Genomic DNA, 22,569 nt, shown 5'->3' with positions numbered 1-22,569 from the left:
ACTGGTCGAGCGGCGGGTCGTGGCAGCAAAGGAGGAGGGCAGAGTCCATGTGGTGGAGAGAGAGCGGGCTGGGACAAATAGGGGTGGAGAAGATCGCAGTCTACATTCGAACGCTCTTAATTTACTCGTGTTCTGTTTCCTTCTCTCGCTGCCCCGGGGTCTACCGCACGCCCGCCCGTCTTTCTCTGGGCAGTGTCGTCGTGGGGAAGAAGGCCCCTGTGTGCGACACGTCACGGGGGAGCTCGTCGGAGCGCGTGTGGGGTGGCGGCGGCGGCGGCTGCGGCGGCGGCGGTGCCGCCGGCAGCGCCGGCGCCGCCGGCGGTCACGGCACTGGCCCCCCCTACGCGCGCCGTGCCGTGCAACCCTCCCACCCGTTCCTGCAGGACCCGGCCATGCCGCCTCTGCCAGCGCCCAACACCACCGTGCAGCTCGAGGAGGCCAAGCGGCGCCTGGAAGAGGAGTGGCGCGCTGGGCGCACACATGCCGGCAAGCAGAGGTGGGCGGCGCGTTATCTTCATCATCCACGGGGGGCGGCCGGGAAAACGGAGAGAGGCTGAAGCTGTCGGTGGGGGAAGGTCGTGTGTTGGTGGTGTTGTGGTGGTGGTGGTGGGGGAGGGGTGGCGAGCGATGTGGGAGGAGGAGGGGGGGGGTGGTTGGTTGGGGAGGCGCGGCGTGGCGCTAGCGCGTTCCGGCCAACCGAACGCTGGCCCCGCTCGTAATTCAAAGAAAATTAGCCGACGAGCCCCCTAGCGCAGCGGTCGGCAACCTGCGTCTATGGAACCACGTGTGGCCCTTTAAGGAACTTCTTCGTGACGTTATTTATCAAGGACACGCACCGCGTTTCGTATTCACCGCATGCATTGTGGCTCCCGCAATATTTATTTATTTGTTTGTGGCTGCCGGTAAATACTATCCTTACCCTAACCCACTTGAGCAGACCAGCCTTTAGTACCGTTCCATCCCAGTGACCAACTTTGCAAGCAGCCTGTACTGCTACCCTTCCTGCTGACACTTAACTCTAAACCAAATCAGTTACTGGCACGAGTACTTCCCCTAACCTTAACAACCAGCTGGGCGACCAGCCTTTAGCAATAGACCTGCCTCTTAACAAAGCAACCAATTAGCTGCTTAGCCTGCACACAAAAAATAATACATGTTGTTCAATTAATTCTGCTTGGATCAGCCCTTGAGGCTAAATCTGATTAAAAACTAAATGTTGGAAGACTGCCACGTGGCCAGAAGGAGCCCCCGTCGAGTTTGTATTGAATCGACTCCAGGAGTGGTCCGCTGGTGTCATCTTCCGGGGCTGTTCTCCGATCATGCTTTGTAACAATATTTCCAGGATGTTGTTGTTTGTTTTGCATCCTGACATTTCTTAAATATTGGTAATAATGCACTCCCGTACACAAACACACACACGGACGTCTGCTGACACAATCGCGGAAGCACTCGGATGCTGTCGCGAGCACAAACCGCACGCATACTCCCATCGCACACCCGTACGGAAACACGGCACGCACTCGCGCGCGGCTCTCCGATGTGTTCTTCCGGTTGTACACCGCGTTTTTCGGCGTGACGTCCGCCGTTTGGCGCGGTTGGTCCACGTACGGTGTTAAAGAAGTTTCGCCACGTGTACACACACGCCTTCTTGAGGAACTGAAACGTCGTCCGTCGCGGCATTGCAAACCCGAAACGCGTGCCAGGGCTGCTCGGAGCGACCTGCGTGGAACCCTGTGCCCACTTGCGTGCTGCCTCCCGGCAAGTTGCGATATGCTCGACAATACGTGATTTGTTGCCAATTTTTTTCTTTATTTTGTATTTCTATTTCTCTTCCGACCTGTTATGTGCGTTGCGTTTGCCAGGGATACCGACGCTTTTTGTTGATGAAACCCAAATCAAGAGCTCTTTAGCTCAAAGGGTACTTTAAAAATACGAGCCAGCCTCGTGGGTCACCATCCCCCCCACTGACACTTGCCGGGCGATTGCCGCTCGCTCCGAGGCTGACGGCTGGCGCACGTGCTGCCCTGCAGGTACGCGCAGGAAGTGATGCAACGCGGCAGGAGCATGGGGCGACCGGGCGCTGTTCCCGTGCCTGGCATGGTGCCCGCCGTCTCGGACATGGACCTCTCGCAGCCCCCGCAAGAGTACGTAGTCATGAGCACCGAGGGCACGCACCTTCGTCGTCCACGATCGCCATCGCCGATGTGGCCATTTGGCGTCTTGGTGAACGTCACAATCTTTGCTGTCCTCAATTTGTCAGTGGGGCCCAAGATACAATCATAATTTGTAAGTAGTTCACGCTTGGTGCAGAGCAAAAGTGCTGCAAATCTGTTATAATATTTATATATATGGCCATTGTTATGCCCGTCAGTACTGCCTTGTTGAATCCAGAGGGGTTTCTTCATCCTCCAACCACAGTGCTCAATGTAAGAGTGCCAAGACCTATCAGGTGCTGACAAAGATACACTGCTTATGCAGTAATTAAGAGTGCTTTTTTTTCCCAAAGTTGGCCTATTATCAACCGCCGCTCTGAAGCCAGCGGTTGGTTAGCGTAGCATAACTCGGAACAGAAATGTTAAGTGCGAGTGGAGCACGCGGTTTCGCTGCCGGTAAAATTTCCGTAGAACCAAGCCGGTCGTAATACTGCGTCACATTTTTTTAATCTCCTCGATATCCCCCACTTGAGATCGCACACGATGTCTGCTAAATCACGGCTGACATCCTACGTCATTAGGCGTGATGCTACCTCTTACGTACTTGACCCCGAGGTGAGGCTGCTAGGATAGGTGTGATGTTCCCGTGACCTCGCGCAACGTTTGCTTGGTTTATAAGTGATCGGGCTACGACTTGTCGCCGTCATTTCGACGTCCGATTTTGCAGTCAAATGTTCGCGCAGGCGTTTTGATTCGGGCGCACGCTCACACGCGTCGGGAGAGCTCAAATCATCAGTCCCTAAATAAGCCCCCAGCGCGTGGAGCGATACGGCAGGCACGCCGAAACAGAGCGCGGTACGACCCGAAAACACGTGGAAGGCAGCGGGAAGGCGCTACCTCGGCAGTGGGAGGAACCGAGTGGGCTTTTTTTCTTTTGCCGCGGAAGTTCTTTCCGCGACCCGCATCGCCGAGTTTTGCTTGAAGGCGATATTTCCCGTCGCCCGCTGAAAACGCCGCCGCCGCCGCCGCCCCCAGGACGCGGGTGGCTCTCTCTCTCTCGCGCGCGCGCGTAAAGGCAACCGCCGTGTTTGTTTACACAGAGACGTCCCCCTTAATGCAGCTGCTGCGCCGGTGGTGGCCTTGACGGGCAGGGGTTTGCGGATCAACCCCGTCGCGAGGTCAAAAATAAAAACGCGTCCAAAGTTTGCGTCTCGGTGCTCGGACGAGCGCGGGACGACGGGCCGCGCTCGTGCTGAATGCCGGGCCAGAGGTGGAAATCTTTCCACCTTCTCACGACGAGGTCTCTTCGTAGGACGGGCCGCTGTTGGACTTCCCACGAAGTGTAGGGCGGCTTTATCCACCGTGAATGTGTGATGGGCCTAGTCGACCCACGAAGTCTGGAGCCTGGTGTCGAGTCCCGTTGTCCCGTCACGGTGCTGCCCAGCCGCAAATCTTGAATTGTAATTTTTCCGTAAATTTTTTTTTCATTGTTCAGACAACTTGGGGTCCACCCTGTTTGGGTTTATGGCCCTTTCTTTGTTTGCACGTCCAAATAAGTCCTCGATCTTGATCCACTCATTTTTCTCCATTGGTGTGTTGGAGTTCTACATCCCATCTCTTGCCTCTGAGGTCCATGTAAAAAACACACACACACACAATAAAAAGATTCGTCTGCCCTCTGCCACGTTTTGATGTTCATGCCATCCTTTAAAGCCTACAGAGAAAGGCATGTGATGTCCTGACTATTTAAAATAATGTGATATATATATACACAATGTGTTTTATCTTGGCCTTAGATGTGCTCAAGAGGTATGGGACTTTAAAACAAAATAAAAAATCATCTCACTTGTCCTTCAAAATTTTGGCCCTTCCTGTCCTGCCACGCTGGCAAGTGAATATTCTCAAAGAAAATATGGTAAGTAAAAAAAAAAATGTCAGTTTCCTTTTACTTTAATCATCAAAGTGCTTTCAAAAATATATACAAAGAAAAAAAAATGCGTGTTGTTCCCGGTGACAACATTTATGCTACAAATCCTACGGCCAACAAATAATCCTTGCCATTACAATTACTATTCATTGCTCCATTTCCAAGGTTTATTATCGACGAGCCTGGTCATTAAGATTCCATTCAAAGGAGCTGCGACAGCGAGGGAGATGTCTTATCTGCCGCTCCACTTTGGCAAAGCGGTCAATGCAGACATCAGTCGGCAGTCGGACGAGTGATTGAACGCGTCGTTTTTGATGCGAGCGTTTGATGCCCTGCTGGGACCCCGCGGTAATTGGCTGTACATTATACCCACGGCCGTGGTCCTTTGAAGGGTTCGCAGGTCGCGCCGAAAGCGCTTTGTAGGTTCACGATCTTATATCGCTTGTTCTCTCTTCACCCCGCTTATAGAGGCTGGCCGGCTCGATGTGCGTGCACACACACACACAGACAGACAGACACGTGCACGCACACAAAAAGACACTTAGTCTCCGCCCGAAAATGAAATGATTTGGTGGTGAAAGGATACCCTTTGGAACCACGTTTGAAGTACGACTCGTTTAATTCAGTGATTCAGTCCACACGCGCTTTTTGGCACCCTTTTTTTAATCTGCCAGCCTTCCTTTCAAGTTTTGTTTAATATCCTGCCTTTCATTGTGCACTGCGGGCTCCGCTGTTGACATTTCGGAGAGCCTTTGAAAGGCAAGGGGGGGGTCCTGTTTACCGCATAAACAGCTGACAAACAATGCCGCTTTTGTTAAGTGCCTTGACCTTCATTGCACCCACTTGCAGATTAAACGCGGTGCATTTAGCCGTGTCATGTCTGCACCCAATATTACCGTATTTACTCCCACAGGTGTGCTCTCCCGGGTGCAATCCATGTTTATTTGGATAATATGTTTCTGTTAATATTTGACATTTTGCAGTGACTGTTTTTGCGCAATCCCAGCGGGTTTTGGTTTTACGCCATGTATGTGAACGCAAATCTTACCCTTTTGAATTGTTTATGTGTTGTGGGATCATACGCATGATCTCGCGTTTGAAAATTTCCCGCCACTAAATTGAAAATTCGGTTACGCCTCGTTCTTCAAAGCATCGATGGTGCGGTACTCAGCGCAGTACGCCGCAAATCCATTGACCCGAGCCTGTTTGCTGTCCAACATTTAGTCGGCAGAGAGATGATGCACCCTATGTTTACTTGAGCACCATTATGCTCACAGGCCATTGAAATGACGTCCCTTAAACCAGCCACGTGGCCCTGCTGCCACTGATGTGCTCGGTCACACTGCTGGGTGGACAGTTACTTGGCAGGTCGCTCGTAGCGGAATAGTGTGTGGGTATTTCCTACGTTTCTCTCAGGATGTCTGACCAACATGGAAGAGTAGGCCAAGATGCCCCCTGGAGAGGCTGTCTCTCGAGAGCTTCTTCTAATAAGAGGCCCTTTCGGCCAGCAGTGGCGCGGGAGCCAACAAATCGCACCCTTACAGCAGCTGATTACACTCCGACCCAACGATGCTACAGGTGAGCGTGTAACCACGAGGCAAAGCGTTAACATCTCCTTCTCGGGTGTCCGTTCCCTCTCTGTGCGCCACAGCCGCAAGCCGGTGAAGAAGGCCGCGGGGTCGGCGTGCACGGCGCCGGAGGGCGGCGGCGGCGGCACCGGCGGCACCGGCGGCAGCAGCATCGTGGTGGCGTACTACTTCTGCGGAGAGCCCATCCCCTACCGCACCACGGTGAAGGGGCGCGTCCTCTCGCTCGGCCAATTCAAGGAGCTCCTCACCAAGAAGGGCAACTACAGGTGGGCGTCGAGGCGGAGGGTGGGCCCAGCGTGGGGCTACACGGGGCACCACGCACGCACCCCACGGGGGAGCGTGTGCCCGGGTGCCAATTGAGACTGTTGGGGCGATTGTTTGTTAGCGAGCGCCTATCAGCCAATTAGAGACTTGTGGGGTGATTGTTTGCGAGTGCCTGTCAGTGGATATAGATCGTTGGGGCATTTGTTTGTGTGCGAGCACCTATCGGCCAATAGAGACTGTTGGGGAAGCTGTTAGTGAGCGCCCATCAGCCACTATAACGAACAAAAAAACTCGACGCATTCATCAATAACATTGCCTTGAAAGAAAAAAAAAGTATACAATAGATAACGTTCCAGGAAATGGCCCTTCGTAGCACATGATGCTATTGACGAATGTGAGGTTTTTTTGTGTGTGTAATTGTGCTTGTGCAACCACTGCCATCAAGAGCATCACCAAATTAGTGAATTCGCCAATACAGACTGTTGTGGCAATTGCTGTGTCTACATGGGTGCGTCTCCGTGCTTGTGTGCATGGGCGTGTGACTCTGTGTGTCTGCGTGGCAAGTGGTCCTGCGCTACGAACCCAGCCGGCCCGAGTTTGATTCCCGCCAACACCAGTGATGATTATCTGAACCGGTCCTAAAATTTCCACTTCCTCGTGTGTCCTGTGCTTGCCTTCATTGGGCTCGCTAACAGCACTTGCCCCAAAAGCCTGTTAAGGCTAAAGGGGAGGTCTTTGTCTTTGTTATGGGTGTCTTTGTGTATGTATGTCTCTGTGTGCTTTTTTGGGTGTGCCTTTGTGTGTTTTTTTCCCTACTTGGGATAGGTGCTTTATTGGTTTGTCCATTGGCCTTCGATCATGGCCATCGCTATCATGAGTTTTGATCATCTGAACTGGGCCTGGGCATCCCCCCTAAGTAGCTAAAGCTTTTAAACGAATACCCGGTCTAATGTTTAAACACTAGTGCTAGGGAGACGAAGGCAGCTTGGCGTGGTGCTGTTCACACCACCTCCTCGTGTTGTGCTTAAGAGGTACTCGCTAACAGCAATTGCCCCCGACAGTTTATATTTGCTCCATGAGATGTATGTCTGGTCTTTGCTGTGTGCGCATCAGTAATAGGAAGGTTATTCAGAAGCACTGGTTAGGGAACAACCAATTCCACTTACGAGGTGGTACAGAGACAGCGTCTTGTTGTTTTTATTCTTACCGCCGCATCATTTACAGAAATCGTGCAGCAGCAGCAGCAGCAGGTAGTGGCTGTTTGCACAGGGCTTATGCAAAACACGGCTTTCTGCGGGCGCCGATGCACCTGGCGGGCGAGATGCGGAGGCAGATTGAGACGACGGTGCGCACGGCGTAAGTAGCAGGTGAAAGGTTGGCATGAAAGGTGTCTCAAGCGGAAGGGGGTTTTCTCATGGCTGCTGCGTGTCACGTAAACAGGCCTCGAAACACGGCGGCGTTTTTGTCGGATGTTGCGTTCCGTTTGCTTTCCGTCGTGGTTATTGGGCGGGCGGGCGGGCAAGGCCGCCTGTCCCGGTGGTTGGCGCGCTCTCACCGTCGAAACGGTTGGCGGTCGGCGGATTCGTTTGCCACAGCCGCTTGGGAATTTCATCGTACGAGTAGTTGTCCTCCAGTCTGCCTGGGGTGGCGCTGTGGGTTCACGTTTAAATCCCGGGTTGGGGGGATCGACTCGGCTCGTCATTTCCCCCAGAGGCGATAACGAGCGTCGTTTTGCGGGAAGTCAGCAGCGTTTGTTGTCCTCAAATGAGTTTTCCTCCTGCCATAGTTACGTGGAATTTCCACCGTTTGCTCAGGGCTGCCAATGGAGGCGAGTGCTTGCGTGCGGTGCTCCATTGAGTAGAACATCATTTTACTTTGAAATTATGAATATAGACTGTCCCCATGTGACCGAAGGTACCCAACGACATGAGTGCTTGAAATTTTGTCGATTTGTGATTTTACACTGGAACCTGCACCGGCCATGCTTGGTGAATTCTCGTCAAATAATCCACGCACTCTCCAGTGGTGGATTAACCCCCGCAGTCTGTACGTGAAATGCACTTGGTGGAAACAGCTGCTGAAGTGTGGAGTGTGCAACCCCAGCCCTGTAGTCGGAAGCACAAGTCGAGAGCCTGGGTTCTTGCATTTTCGAACTATACGCGACGCTCATTCGAAACTCCGCTGCCCTTTTGTGTTGGGCCAGCTGCATCCCCACACGTTTCCACGCAACGCTGTCCCCTTGACGCCCATCTGTCCGTGCCTCTCGTCACCGCCGTCATTTTGCTTTGGAGGCCTTTGCAGGCAATTGGGCCCACGCGATGCCACGCCACCACGAGCGCACGCAGCGCCTCTGTGATGGTTGGAATATCGCAGGCCGTGCTGTTTGTGGGTGCATTCGCTTTGGGTTTCCTGCAGGATTGTGCGGCAGATTCCTTATCAGTGGCCGAGTTACGTGTTTTTTTTTTTTAAGAGGCAGAAGGGTGGAGGGGATATCAATTGCTATCTACTCAACTATTTTTATTTTACCAGGTAAGGCCCACCGAGCTATACAGCTCTTTTTCAGAAGCGACCTGGCCACACATGATAGCTCAACGAAGTGGCTTATATGGAAATTTAGAGCAGGCAAATACTCTTAATGTGGAGGAAAGAACTGGAGGACCTGGAGAAAATTCTACTCGACTACGGGGAGAGACATGCAAATTCCAAATATGTCTGGGTCGGGATCGAACCCCCCCACGGCCTCTTGTATACTAGGCGAGGTAGTCAACATCTCACCACCGTCGGGCTTTAAAGCAGAGTGGCTAGTTCGTAAGTAAAGTTTCTCTTTTTTTACAACTACGACGTGCAATTAATTCGTAAGCGTGTAACTTTGGCGTTGTCTCGGTGTACGCTCGACGTTGCGGAGTCTCGCTGCATTACATAAACTTAACTCTAGATAAAGCCGCAGATAAGCGCGAGCTTAAACTTTGTTAAGCAGGGGCGCGTGGAATTTTTTTTGTTTGGTCCCGCTCCCTTTTCTTTTCTGCTTCCCTTTGTGTACGCTGCCTTGTGCTCCTTTATCTCTTGTTTTAAAAGATTCATAACTCGCACTGTTGTGTCTACGCTCTTTGATTTGTGCTTGTGACCTTGGCGCTCTCACAACAAGAGGCCTCATTGTGCACGTCCCCGTGTAAACGGGTTTGCTATACCAGCAGATAATCCGGCATTTTACAGATTTTTTTTTCCCCCCTCTTTCAATTTTTTCTCTCTCTCTCTCCCTCTCTTTAAGCTCGGTCTTCTTTTATCCTCCAAGCCCCTACTCCTTACCAGCTCCCCCCCCCCCCACTACCCCTAGTCGATTGTGCATTTTTAAACAATTGTTTTGTAGATGCATAACTAGAATTTGCCAGGCACGTACACACCTAAATGCGCTCGTTGACACACGCGCGCACACACGTACACACACACACACGTACACACACACATACAACTCGTACACCCAGAAATGTTTGGAATCCGGGCAGCTCGACGTTTGATCTTTGTCCAGCACCTGGAAATACATCCGCCAACGTCTATTCTTTGCCTCACTTCCTATTCTTACACACCTGTCTTTTCATCTTGACTACACGGTGACCTTTGCAAGTGAACTTTTTTTTCTTCCTACCATTGCCTTTTCGTGGTTTGTTTATTTATTTTAGGGCAGCACACACGCGGCGGAAGCACACTCGCGACTCGGTAGCAGCCGGAGCGCATTAGGTGGAATTTTATGACTGCGAGGGACACCGCAACGTCCAGCAAATAGAACGGTAACATTACGGTATTCCCTTGTTATTCGCAAGGGATACGTTCCGGAGATGCTCGTGAATAGCTACGATATTGGCCCCGACGAATTGACATGCATAAATACATAAATCAGCTATTTAATACGTGGCAATGATCATAACACAAAAAAAAAATAGGTTATAATAAATATTAAGTGAATAAAAATCGGAAAGTATTAACAAATAGTTTGAAAATGAACTTATCAAATATTAGGATGATGCTGTGCATCATGGCTTTAGCTCATCGCTTCACTTAATTCCTCTCTCGCATCACAATGTCTCTCGTCATTTTATCTCATCGCTCTCTCGGTGCGGCCGTGTCGAGTTCCAAACGCGATTCGCGTTGAGCCAGAATTGAGGATAGCAAGTTCGTGAGTAGCGAGGGAATGCTGCGCTCGAGTCAGAAGTATCTCCGCGTCCAAGTGAGCGATGGGGCAGCGCCTATCTCATTTGGCAGTCCTGAGCCAGTGGTGGAAATTCCCCGTTACCCATGATGAGAGCCAGGCATGCCCGCCCATAGGACGATCCACAAAGTGGTACTCGTATCAACGGAATCAGTGGGAGGCACGATGGGCCGAGTCTGCTTCTGACCAAAACTTATGTTGTAGACATTTTGATTGTTAGATGAGGACTGTTGACTTAGTGCTTCCGACATTTGTGATCATCATCATCATCACGATCCATGGGCAGATAGCCCGTAGGTGTCCACTGGCACATTTCGTCATTTTGCTTACACTTTCTTCCGTCTTGTGCCAATTTGCTCAAGTAGTGCACAACTTTTTTGGCACCGGCGAGACATCACCTGTACGAAAGAGGTGGGTTGCGTGCAAAGCTGTCCTTGGTAAAAAATTCCAAAACAAAAAAACATGGATCAGATCCTCGGATCGATGTGCACAATTTGTCTCGCTCCCTCAATCACAGAGCATAATTTGGCAAATATTCCTTGGTAGAGGTAGCAAGAGAAAGTGTCCCTTAGCAAGCAAAGCACCTCCTATAATCTTAGCTTTTTCGGTAAAGTCACGTCGAAGGGAAACAACAAAATAATAAAATATATATAAAACAATAAAAAAATCCTCACGACGTTTCGACCATAACTCAAACGGTCGTCTTCAGGTGTGTTGGTTTGCATAAATATTTATGAAAAAATATATAAATATTTATGCAAACCAACACACCTGAAGACGACCGTTTGAGTTATGGTCGAAACGTCGTGAGAATTTTTATATATATATTTTATTATTTTGTTGTTTCCCTTCGACGTGACTTTACCGAAAAAGCTAAGAATATGAATGACTGCAGTCACGAAAGCTTTAAATCAAAATTTAAAGCACCTCCTGCTGAGGCCAGTTTGACGCACGCGAAGGGGTTGGTGAGGCCAGCGCCGCCGCGTCTTGCCTTTCCACCGCCGGTGTTGGCACGCCGCTCCACGTACTTAGGTAAGGCTGCACAAGCCTTAGAGGGGCGAAGCCTTGGATAACCTTCACATACCACTCGCCACGCAGACGGAAATCGGACCGGGCCAAGGTCGCGGAAAGCTTCCGGGGAGTGCGGTGCGCCAACCTCTGGGAACGCTCGCGCTCGCAGAAATCGCAGCACCCTACGTCGCTTCCACCGCCCCGCGGCAGGTGCACGTGACGCATCGCCCACCCAGCAGCGGTCAATTTGTGTTTTTTTGTTTTTCCTGCGCATTTGGTCGCTCGCGCAGCCGAGCCCTAGCTCCGTCGCCAGAAAATTACAGATCCTCCGCCACGGGCGCGCACCATCAAAAGCATTTCTTTCATTTCCTGGCATCTCCACCACCCTCTATCCCCACTCCCTCCTTTCCTCACCGCCGCCGCCGCCGCCCCCACCCACCCACCCACCCACCCCGTCATGCCGAAGGGCAGGGGAGAGAGTTTTGGGCGGGCGAGTGGGCGAGACGCGCCGAGAATTTACAGCCAGTGCTGGGCGGGTCCCGCGATTTGGCCGTGGAAAAGGGGGTTAGTCGGCACTCGCTGTGCCGTTAAATGTACGACGCGTTGCACAAAAGGAGGCGGAGAGGGGGGGGGGGGGAGGATTGAGAACCGTCGGCAGGTGTTGAGCCCCGGCCCAAAGCTGCGACAGCCTGCGTCTGCATGCCGCAGCCTCCGCTAACCTCCCGCTGAAGTGTCGCAGTGTGTGTGTACCGCTCGATTGTTTGCCGTCCATTGACACCGAGCGAGCCCGGTTCATTATTCATGAGGTTTGCCGCTTTTGATCGCCGTTAATTCTCCCCCAAGATGCGTTTGTCCACGCGGACAGGGCCCCACTTGTTGTCGCTGGAGTTGTTTTGTTTTCTCTCTCTCTTTAAAAAAAAAAATGTATCCCGCCTCCTCGAGAAGCAGACGCGGCCGGGAACCTTGGGAGGATTTGACACTCGGCGGAAAAAGAGAACCACAGACAGTGAAATGTATAGGAGAGGGGCATTGATGAAAAGTGATCTCTCTCTTCCGATATTAGGGAGCCACTGGAGCCTGTGCCTTTTTCAATCAAGGTCGAAAACTCATTTCTTTGGAACTGCTTTTTGTGTTTGTCCTTCCCCCACACGTCCGATTGGTACGGTCAGCCGCGTACGGTTTCGAAAGAAGTTCATCGTATGTACAAACGAGCGCATTTACACATCGGCTTCTTATGAACTCGTTTATCCTTTCCCCTCCCGTTGGACGAGCATGCCTTTCGCTTTCAAATAGAGAACCTGTGAAGTTGAGTGTGCCATATTTTCTCATTTCACTCGCAGGATCTCACAGGGATGAAGGGCGTGTGGATTAAGCAGGTTGCACAACGGTGGAATGTACAGCGTTGCTTACCTTTGGTTCTATTCGGTAAAGTCACGTTGGTAAAAAATAAAACAACAAAAATCACGACGTTTCGGCCACAACACAAGCGGCCTTCATCAGGTGAAGGGATCAGGCTGTCTCGAGGACAGCGCTGGAGTGAGACAAGTTTGGTCCCTTCACCTGATGAAGGCCGCTTGTGTTGTGGCTGAAACGTCGTCATTTTTGTTGTTTTATTTTTTACCTACGTGACTTTACCGAATAGAACCAAAGAGTATGGATCCTTGCAGTCACGAAAGCTTCAAATCTAGAACTCTACAGTTATTTCTGTTTTAGCCGGTTTGCATAGCGGACATTAAACTTGGCGCGCAGGGACAGGTTTGTAACCGAAGGTGCACTGGGCACTGAAGGAGGCAAATTGACAGGAAATGTGTGACTGGGCTCTACCGTTTGATGTCTGTCCCCTTTGAACATTTCCATTCGAGTCATCGTGAGTGGCATTTGTTGAGTTTGCGTTTAATAGGTGCATATGTGATTACTTTAAATTATGATAAGCTGCTGATAAGCTCATTCTGGAATGGTAAAATTGAGCTACAATGGAAATCAAGTTGAGGGTACTCTCATTGATTTACAAATGTGGTGCTAGGTATCACAGTGGGCTCTGTTATAATAATCCTTCAGAGTTGGTGAACTCCACGCCTTCTCATGCAAAAAAAATATGTATTATTTGAAGGTCTCAAGTACACCAAAACAATGTAATTGTTCCGTTAAAAAAAATCAACACTCATTCTCGTTCAATATTTTGCCAAATTCTGCGAGTGGAAATCTGCACACCGACCTTCACCTCACAAACTTTAAGAAACAGATCGTGTCCATCCTACGTCCGGCTGAGTATGCTCTGCGATAGAATGCTTGAAACTTGTTCCCAGGTTATTTCCGTCGCCTGTCCATCCCCTCTGGAGGTAGATAAAAAAACGAGTTCCACTTTGTTGGAGGTCAGCAGGGTTGGGAAGTTGGCATCCTTTGGAGATGGGATTGTGGAATTGGCACCACTGGCTCTCAGGGCCACGTGGATGAATTGCTACTTCTGTATCCACTGCTGAAACTTCGGTCTGCCGCTCGGTGCTTGTTCTTGCTGTCCGCCGTCAATGGCTGCCGACCTCTTAATGCCGCTGCAGAAGCAGCTGCTGCGGCCGAGCGAGCCTCTAAGAGAAGTTCACCTTCTTAAGCTGGACCTCTTCCTCTCTGTGTCCGGCAGGTATTATTTCAAAAAAGCAAGCGACGAGTTCGAGTGCGGAGTCGTCTTCGAGGAGGTGCGGGAGGACAGCGCCGTTCTTCCCGTCTTCGAGGAGAAGATCATCGGCAAGGTGGAGAAGGTCGACTAATGGGGGGGAAAAAAAAAAAAAGCGCCCCCAGCGGCAAGGAGCCCCCCGCGGGATGGGTGGTGGAGGGGGTGGTGTGGGGGGGGGGAGTGGCAGGTCCATGACCGCGGTCCATCCATCCCACACCAGCGTCCGTTTGGCCGAGAGGAACGAACGTGGGCGTGATTCAGTTTGCCCCCCACCCCACCCCGGAGCCCGTCGTCCGCGCCCGTGCACCCCCCCCCCCACGCCCTCCCTGAGAGATGACCGGCGGATTTCTCCGCTCGCGGTCGCGTTGATGGGCGGGCGGCGGCGGCGGCGGCGACGCCGTAGGAGAGCTCTGTCGTTGAGGTTCCGTCTCAAGTTGCCGCTGTTTTTGCTGCTCAAGACGAAAGCGAGAGGCGCCGGAACGTTGGAAGACGGTGGCACATTTTTGTTTTCGGGAAAGACGTTTGCGGAACGGAACATCTGTGACTGGGGGGGGGGGGGGGGTGGGTGGTGGAGAAAGAAGATGTAAAAATAAAATGCTCCCTCTGCTGCTAAATACGACTGGGATGAACGAGGAAGATGAACATGTTTTTTGAAACTAATGTCCGCCACACTGCAAAGGGGGGCACATTGGCCACGGGCCATGGAGGAAAAACAAAGGTTGAGCTTAATTTAATGACATTCTCAAGAAGAGAGGCAATACGGTGCTTGTTTTAAGGCTTCCTTTTCAGTATCTGCCGTTGCATCGGTGCGTCAAGTTTGAGACTTATGCAAAAATGGATCAAAACTGTATGAGACATTGTGCGTGCGTGCGTGTGTGGCGCGTGTGGGAGAAAATGTTTAAACACGATGTTTTTTTTTAAGCATGTGAAATGAGAAACTGTTTACAGAAGCTGTGTAAGCTTTTATCGGATGATAATATGGGTTAAACCGAACACTGACTAACAGGGTTTGATTCAACTAAACCTGTACAGGCTTGATGTTTATTGTTATATATTTTTTATTCGTTTTCTTTCATGTGTGTGTGACTGCCAGATTCGTTGTTTTTATAGATGTGAAAGTCAGTGTGGTGTTCCTAGAGTAAAAAAAATATACTTTATCCGGCCCTCTGTACATTTAGTCTTCGAATTTTTAAGCCGTCAAATGCCGATTATGTTTTAATTACACTGGATTTGTGTGCGGCTTTGCCTGCTTTAGGCATTGCTGTGGACTGGCTATTAAACCGGGGTAATCTCTGGTCATTCAGTTGCACGTGAAATAATTTACGTTTTTTTTTGTGTGTGGCAGCCGTGTCTCGAAGGACCCCTTCCTCTGGCCATCTGTAAAGCAAGCTCTTTAAACGGAAACAAATTTGAGATTCGCCGCACAATTGGTAAATACGTGTGCGTGAAGGGTTAAATTAATTAATTGGGTGGGTCCCCGGGGGAGCGGGGTGGGGGGGGCGGGGGCGGGGATATTCAACGCTGAAGCTGGTTCACGTTGCAGCCGATTGGCCACCGAGAGGGCCGAGTAAGGAACTGCATCGTTCTGAGCGGAATTTAAAACCTTTGCGGTGTCGTGCCCGTAGCCGCGCAAGGCAGCAGCGGTGGCCTCGGAAGGCTGCATGCGTCTCGAGCCCACAAGATTGATTTCAAAGAGAGCAGTGAAAGCACCACGACCCGCCCCCCACCCACCTCTCCCGGTCTGCCTGCATCTTCTGTCTTGCTTGTTCTCGCTGGGTCCATAACGGCTGTTTGTGTGTGTGTGTGTGTCCGCAAATGGCCGACCCCACTGACACATGCACTGTGTGGTCCCGGCGAGTACCTCGATGAGTCCATCGCCTTGGTGAACCGAGGCCTTTTTTTGAGTTCACGCGCCCGCCCCTGCGTCTTTTATTTTTTTCAAGTTGGCCTGTTTCCGCGTTTGCGATGCAATGCGTACCCACAAGCCCATCGTAAGTGGCCCGCCACACAAATTCCTGTAATGGCACAACTGTCACCGCCCAACAGCCATGATCATTCCACTGCTGAATGAAGGTTACCCCACGCGGTTGCCGTTCTTCATGATCTTGCGACGCCATTGGTCTGTCTCACTCCTGAGCATTAGCTCGTATCATTGCATCCCATCTTTTCTGTACCTTCTTCCTTTTTGTTACATTTTGTCAGTGTCCCAAGTTGATCCATGTCATTGCAGGAAATATGCATATATTGAAAACTTTCCTCTGAAGATGAATCGGAATGTTGCTACTCATCGTCGGTTTACACAAAGCACTCCAGCCTGCCGTTGCTTGCCATTTTATTCCATCAAATTCATGCCGGTAAACCTTTCAACGCTATGCTCAAATCAAATTCCAATATGCCCGGCTTTTATAGTCAACGGGAATGCATTTGTTTCATTAATAATCTTTTTTTTTTAATATATATAAAAAGTTTGAATCGAAATGCGTGATGCGCTAACAGGCTGCTCAGGGGGAGGGACAGCGTGGAATACGCTGAAGCATGAAGCTGGGGAGAGATGCGGTCTCGCATACTTTCCAAAAAAATGGATCGGGGAAAATTGATAAATTGATAAACCCAGAATTTGCTGACTTACCACACAGCCACAATACACACCCAGTGAAAATTAGTTACAGGAAGCAATTGAACAACTTTCTGACACAACCGTGTAATCCATTTGGAAAAAAATCGGTCCGTTCACTGCACACGAGTGGGGTTCGACAGACGGTAATGGCCATACTAAAGCCCTGTGTTTCACTTGTCACAGTGCCAGGGTTTGTCCGAAAATATTGAACGCTGACCATGTTAGCACCGAAAAGCGAATTCGCAATGACTTTAAGCTCTTGTTTGTACAAAGTCTATGCTTGTGTGTGTGTGTGCGTGCGTACGTGCGTACGTGTGTGTGTGTACATCATTTTAAACGGCCACGTACTTTCTGCAAACTAAAAAGACGCTGAAGCAGCAGCCAGGAATACTGTCGTGTGAGCTAAGTTATTTTTGTTGTGTATATCCAATGTACAGCGCCGCCATTTCACACGCATTGTACAGAATGTGTTGAGGCAGCTATAGCTACTTTTTGGAAGCGTGTTGTTTGCAACATGGCAGTGTTTCCATGTATGTATTATTTTGCTAGGATTTTTCAGCCACTACTTAAGACGACAGAAAAAAAAACGCAAATTGCCCTCTGCCGCCCCTTATTGTACATGTGTGTATAGATGACTTGTAATTTAACACGCTATGTGGAATCGATGCATTGTGTAAAGGATTTTTTTGTATCACTATGAAAAGTGCAACTCCCCCCTCGCCTCTCTCTCACCAGTAATGTAAATGCAGTATTTCTTGCTCATGCTATCATGATTCATTGAATTATGAAACGGTTTTAAACTAATTTAACACGCATATAAGGCTCCACCGGTAGCGATTGGCAAAGCTAGGTTTTAAAACTGCGTTGCCACGAATGGACTTATTTCGTGAAGCCGGTACCGCTCGTACTCAATGCGGATTCTGGATATTTGTCTTTCTCTCACAATTACACCCCGGAGTGAATTGCCCCAATGTTTCATTAGCAGCCACAGCACATCTGTTTGAAATTGGTTAATCGGGTAAATGAATAATGCATCGTCATCATCACCATCATCATCGGAAAAATTAGGCCCCGTTAAATTGCGTCCATGGTGATATGGGTGCTAAAAATTTCCCTTGCATTTTTTTCCCGTTAACAATGGGAAGTAAAGTTGCTTCTAATCCATTGCTTCGCCTGATGTTGACATTCAGCGTGACGCAACGGGCAGTCGAAGCTCGCGGTCTCGTGAATGCATTTCATAATTGGAATTCGGTGAGTGCGCCACGTTTCAGATGATGCTACTAGCATGCTGAACAAACGGTGGGAGAGGAGGGGGTGTGTGTGTGCAGTCCACGTGGCCACCTTGCTCATCGTGACATTGATGAAGGGGTCTTATACTTAATGGCGTGAATTTAAACAGTAGACCTGATGACAATACCTTAACATTGACCAAAACAGAACGGTCATTAAGACCCTTTTTAAAAAAAAAAAACAACGGCAAGACATTGACATTTATTGTACGTACGAAAACATGTCGTCCACTTAACAAGAAAAGAAAATGCGCTGCAGTGCAGTTGGAATTGTTAACAAAATCGAGGGCTCGTGTAAAACGTTACATTGGCGGCGCAAAGCAGGATGTCTTGTTCAAAGGTTCGCTGTGTATTCGTTGACATTCTGTACACGGGTGACCCAAGTGCGTAACGTTGGGCATTTAAAGCCCTCTCTTGAAGTCCCCTCTGCGTTTGATGAAACGGCGCCTCTCGCTTGTTCGGGGGTGGGGGGCAGATCCTCAGACTGGGTTTGAGACCACATTTTTGTTAGGTTTCAGACCCTAAAGTTGTACTTTTTATTTAGGTATATTTGGATCATGTACATTTATTAATATTGTTCATTTCACCTTTTGACTCCCCCTGGCCCCAATGTGTAAGGTACAGTAAAGCTGTATGTGTAAAGATGTAGCATTCTATAAAATAAATATTATTTTTCCGAGTAAATGACGCGACTTTGTGCACTCGTGTTCTGTGGCCGTGCTTGCTCAAGTATCTTTAGTCACGGTTGGCTACTTACGGTGCGAAAGAAGTTGAACGTACATCACGTGTATATTTCATCATACATGTCAAACCCAAAGTGTTCCAGTCCGTGAGCACCTGACTGCACAACCCAAAAGAAACGGAGGCACAGAACCATTTAACGCTCATGCATGCACGGGCGATTCCACTTCTGCAGAAGATAGGGGGCTTAACCGAGTGATTTGCTTAGCACCAATTGGCTAACCGCTGTCAACCACTTCATGAATCACTCCCCCGCCGCCGCTCCCCAATTGTAAATGAAACCGTAATAATAATAACTTGCGTGAGTTATTAGATTCCCAATTGTTTTTCTCTCTCTCTCTCTCGTAAGACAAAACAAAAACACACGACCTGAAAGCATCGGGAAAGAGCTGCCTGTGAGGAGGCCGCAGTGAACAGGGCCGAGTGAGATGACACTTCACAGGTAAACATGCTGAGACGCGAGAGAATCCTTTGCCCAGGGCCGTGATGCGCTCAACGTCGCCATCACCGCGAGTCAACAACAACGACAACAACAACAACGGATGCGCACGCGGGCGGGGGAGGTGGCTTAATTTCTGACAATATGTTCCGGAAGCCTGCCAGGCTGGCTTCTGGAGTACCGGACTATCGGCGTAAGGAACGACAACGAGAGTGCAAGGATTGCGCCGACCCCATCGTACTACATTATTATACCACACGGTCCTATGATGGTACGAATAGAGGGCACATAATCATTGAGGACACTTGGGTGATAATGGATGGTGGCTTGCCAGAATAATTTCCGCAACAGGGGGTAATCCTTAAGTCTTGATGTGTATTCTGCACGTTTAAACCATTTGGTGTTGCATATACAGGGCGGGCCGTAAGTAACGACCTGATTTGAAATAGCCGGTATTTTGTGTTAAATGATTTTGTTTAAAATAATGGTTTTTTTTTTAAACAATAAAGTAGATGCCTGGGAGTTTATAATGAACCCGGTATACACCTCAGCAGCGCGCGAGAATAGTTGACATTTATCTCGGAAACAATTGTAAACAAAAAAAATGAAACACCGAGAGAACATCGCGGATATTTTCAGACCCGAAGGGGTCTCAAATCCGCACCGTATTCGGACGTTGATTTCCCGATTTAGGGACTCGGGAACAAACGGGGTGGATGCAAAGCTTTTTCAGGAAAATATTTTGCTGTTTTTTTTTGTCATGGATTTTCCGTTTGCACAGTCACATGGTCACTTTAAGATGTTTTTCTTGTTCATGTTTTTAGTTTTTGTTTGTTGTGGTTGCACCCGATTCAAGAGCCGAATGGCTCACAGGGCTATACCAAAATAAATCAATTGAAACTGTTGTTGGCAGACCTTGAACCAGTCGATCTTTCGACTTCGCTTGAGCAAAGGGGAGAGCGTCGATGAGAACGCCGACACCTCGACGGGGAGGACACACAGTCGCAGCGGCGAATCTTCGTACAGGACTTGCACCTTTTTTTGTTGTTACACGTTTTCTATTAACTGTCTGTCTGTTCTAGATTTGAAGCTTTCGTGACTGCAAGGATCTTTGGTTCTATTCGGTAAAGTCACGTAGGTAAAAAAAAAATTCCTTTGTCAAGGCGTTTTCTGTTTACCCCCTCACAGCTTAAAGGAGGCGACCTGCGCTTGACTTTCTTCACTCCAACGCTGTCCTCTGGACAGTTTGGTCCCTTCACCTGATGAAGGCCACTTGTGTTGTGGCCGAAACGTCGTGATTTTTTTGTTGTTTTATTTTTTACCTCCGTGACTTTACCGAATAGAACCAAAGAGTATGTCTGTCTGTTGTATCCTCAAATCTTGTAACTCAATTTTCACCCACTTACCAAATGTTGTATCGACTGAAAACTTGGTATACTTATGTCATACTGATGACAATACTATATTCTACCATTGAAAACAAATATTTTTAAACATTATGTTTTATATGTTATGTTTCGGCTTGGGTCTAATTGTCCACGCTCAACTGACGTTGGCTGTAAATCACCACGGCCCCCTTACGTTATGGCAAGCTTCGGGACCACTTCCTGGAGTCGTGGAGTTATGTCATTACTAGTAGGGTACATTTCATTAAAGCGTGTTTTTATTTTAAAAAAATATTACTTATTTTTCCCCAACGTAAGATTCAGCCGGTGCAAGAATTGCAGTCCCAGAGACCGTCAAAGCCGCCTCGAGTGCTCGTGTGCTCTCATTGAACTTGCAGACCAAGACGATGCTTTCGTTACAAATGTAACGTCACATTTTCACCTTAGCGGCTTTGTCAACGAACACAATTGCGTGTTCTGGGGGTTCGTGCATAATTACATCGAAGCTCCGTGAACTAAAGAATGTTATACCATTCAGAGTTTGTGTTCTTATTTCATTTTTCAAAAGTTATCGGCAAAACAAGTTCAGGTCGTTACTTATGGCCTGCTCTGCATAACCCATGCACGGCGGTGCATACCATCGCATTCCCCATGGATTCCTGCATACACACCCCCCCCCCACCCCCCACGTTAATTTCAACAATCATGGGCCAGTGTTGTGGTAATCTGCGCCCTCTAATTAAGAGCCAGATCTGCCGGCACTGATGATGGGATCCCAAGTGCCACTTTCCACTGCGGCTGCACGTGCAGTGGGAAGAATGCAGAGGGGCCTTCCCATCGGAGGGGAAATGTTGTAGATGTTGAAATTTGGTATTTTTTAAAAAAAAATTCTAATCATTGGTGCTCCGTATAAACAAACCGATACACAAGCAAGGCTTCAATTTCTGACGGTGTGTTTTCCGGAACGCTGCTCGGCTGGCCTGGAGTTGGGATTTTCGGCGTAAGGAACTACCACGAGAGTAATCCATTATTATACCATATAGTCCTATACTCGTACAAACAGAGGGCACATACAAATTGAGGACAATAAGGTGAGATGGACGCGGCTTGTCAAAATAATTTGGCGTTTAGGACTGTTCTGGCTGAAATTGAGCCTTGTGTATCATACATTGCGGCAACACAGAGCCACACGTTAATGGTATGTATGTAGAACTTCTTTTACACCGTACCTAGACAACCCTGCTTATCGGAGGTTATGGGGGAAGGAACTAAACACAAGCAGTAGTACATAAATGAGTTTTCAAACTAGATTTAAAGTGCCATAGCTCCCGTGGCTTCCTGATGCCGGAAGGAAGAGCGTTCCAGACGGCCGCAGAAGCGTATCCGAAAGCGCGTGATGCGGTGACCATCTTCGTTTGATGGCTGAGCCATCGTTATCGTATAAGCAGAGCGCGTCTATCAGAATCATTATTTTAGACTGGAGGAATCCGATGAGCTATGAAGCTCTTTTTCACAGATGTCCAGTATGAGCGAGTGAGCAAGTTACAACACCTACCCAGAAAATAGTTCACCTCGGAGCAAGTCAACATGGAATTCTCGGTGAGCGTCTTCTTGACGTTCATCCCAAAGCCCTTGAAATGAAACAAATCCATCCGAATGAAACCCTGCGTTGCAGTCTGCAAAATAATATTCATTCAAAAGATATATAAGTAAAAAAATAAAATATGAAACTAAGTGCACTATCAGATGAATACCCTAAAATAGTGCAAATAGGAAACACAACACCGCCAATGCCCGCTGTTTAGAGATTCATCAGCGAGTTTGTATGTCAGGTCCGTGCGGGTTAAAACAAAAATTCTTGGCGGATGTCAGCCACATGCCCTGGAAGGTGCTGTGGGCAAATGACAAGTTCTTGTACACCGCGGTGCTGGCAGTGATGCTGGGGGTGGTGGAACGATAATCAAACGAAATCTGTACCTTCTGTACGAACAATAATTATTTTTTTTCATTTCAAAATCTGCGAACGCAGCTGTTGTCTGGCTGCGCCGCGCGTCCGTTATTGAGGAGTCGCTGTGTGACCGGCGGGAGTGGAGAGGGACATTCATCGATCCAATTCGCTTTTCGCGGGGGGGGGGGCGGGGAGGGGAGGGGGGTGGGGACACCGGATCAAACGGAGCCGTCTCTCGCGCGTGGGTCCACTGGCCATGCGAAGCTGTCTGCTTTGCCGCCACCGCCGTCCGCTACACGACGGTGCCAGCACCCCCCCCCCCCCCCGCTACTTG

General features: G+C 49.2%; 1 protein-coding gene across 2 annotated transcripts in view; it reads left to right on the top strand.

Annotated features, from left to right (window-relative positions):
- The window catches only part of LOC116949690 (axin-1), a 93,190-nt gene extending 74,781 nt beyond the window's left edge, over positions 1 to 18,409 (top strand). For both annotated transcript variants that reach the window (XM_076072336.1, XM_032967274.2), the window contains exons 9-12: positions 194 to 496; positions 2,031 to 2,144; positions 5,732 to 5,935; positions 13,784 to 18,409. In XM_076072336.1, the coding sequence (XP_075928451.1) occupies positions 194 to 496; positions 2,031 to 2,144; positions 5,732 to 5,935; positions 13,784 to 13,910 (748 nt within the window). In that variant the 3' untranslated portion in view covers positions 13,911 to 18,409. The remainder of the gene's footprint in view (positions 1 to 193; positions 497 to 2,030; positions 2,145 to 5,731; positions 5,936 to 13,783) is intronic.
- Positions 18,410 to 22,569: the final 4,160 nt, after the last annotated feature.

Source organism: Petromyzon marinus, chromosome 37 (assembly GCF_048934315.1).
Source record: "Petromyzon marinus isolate PM22_M1 ecotype Great Lakes invasive population chromosome 37, UKy_Petmar_22M1.pri1.0, whole genome shotgun sequence".
Classification (NCBI taxonomy): Eukaryota; Metazoa; Chordata; class Hyperoartia; order Petromyzontiformes; family Petromyzontidae; genus Petromyzon; species Petromyzon marinus.
Note: the sequence above shows the minus strand (reverse complement) of the source record. Positions and strands in the feature narration are given on the sequence as shown.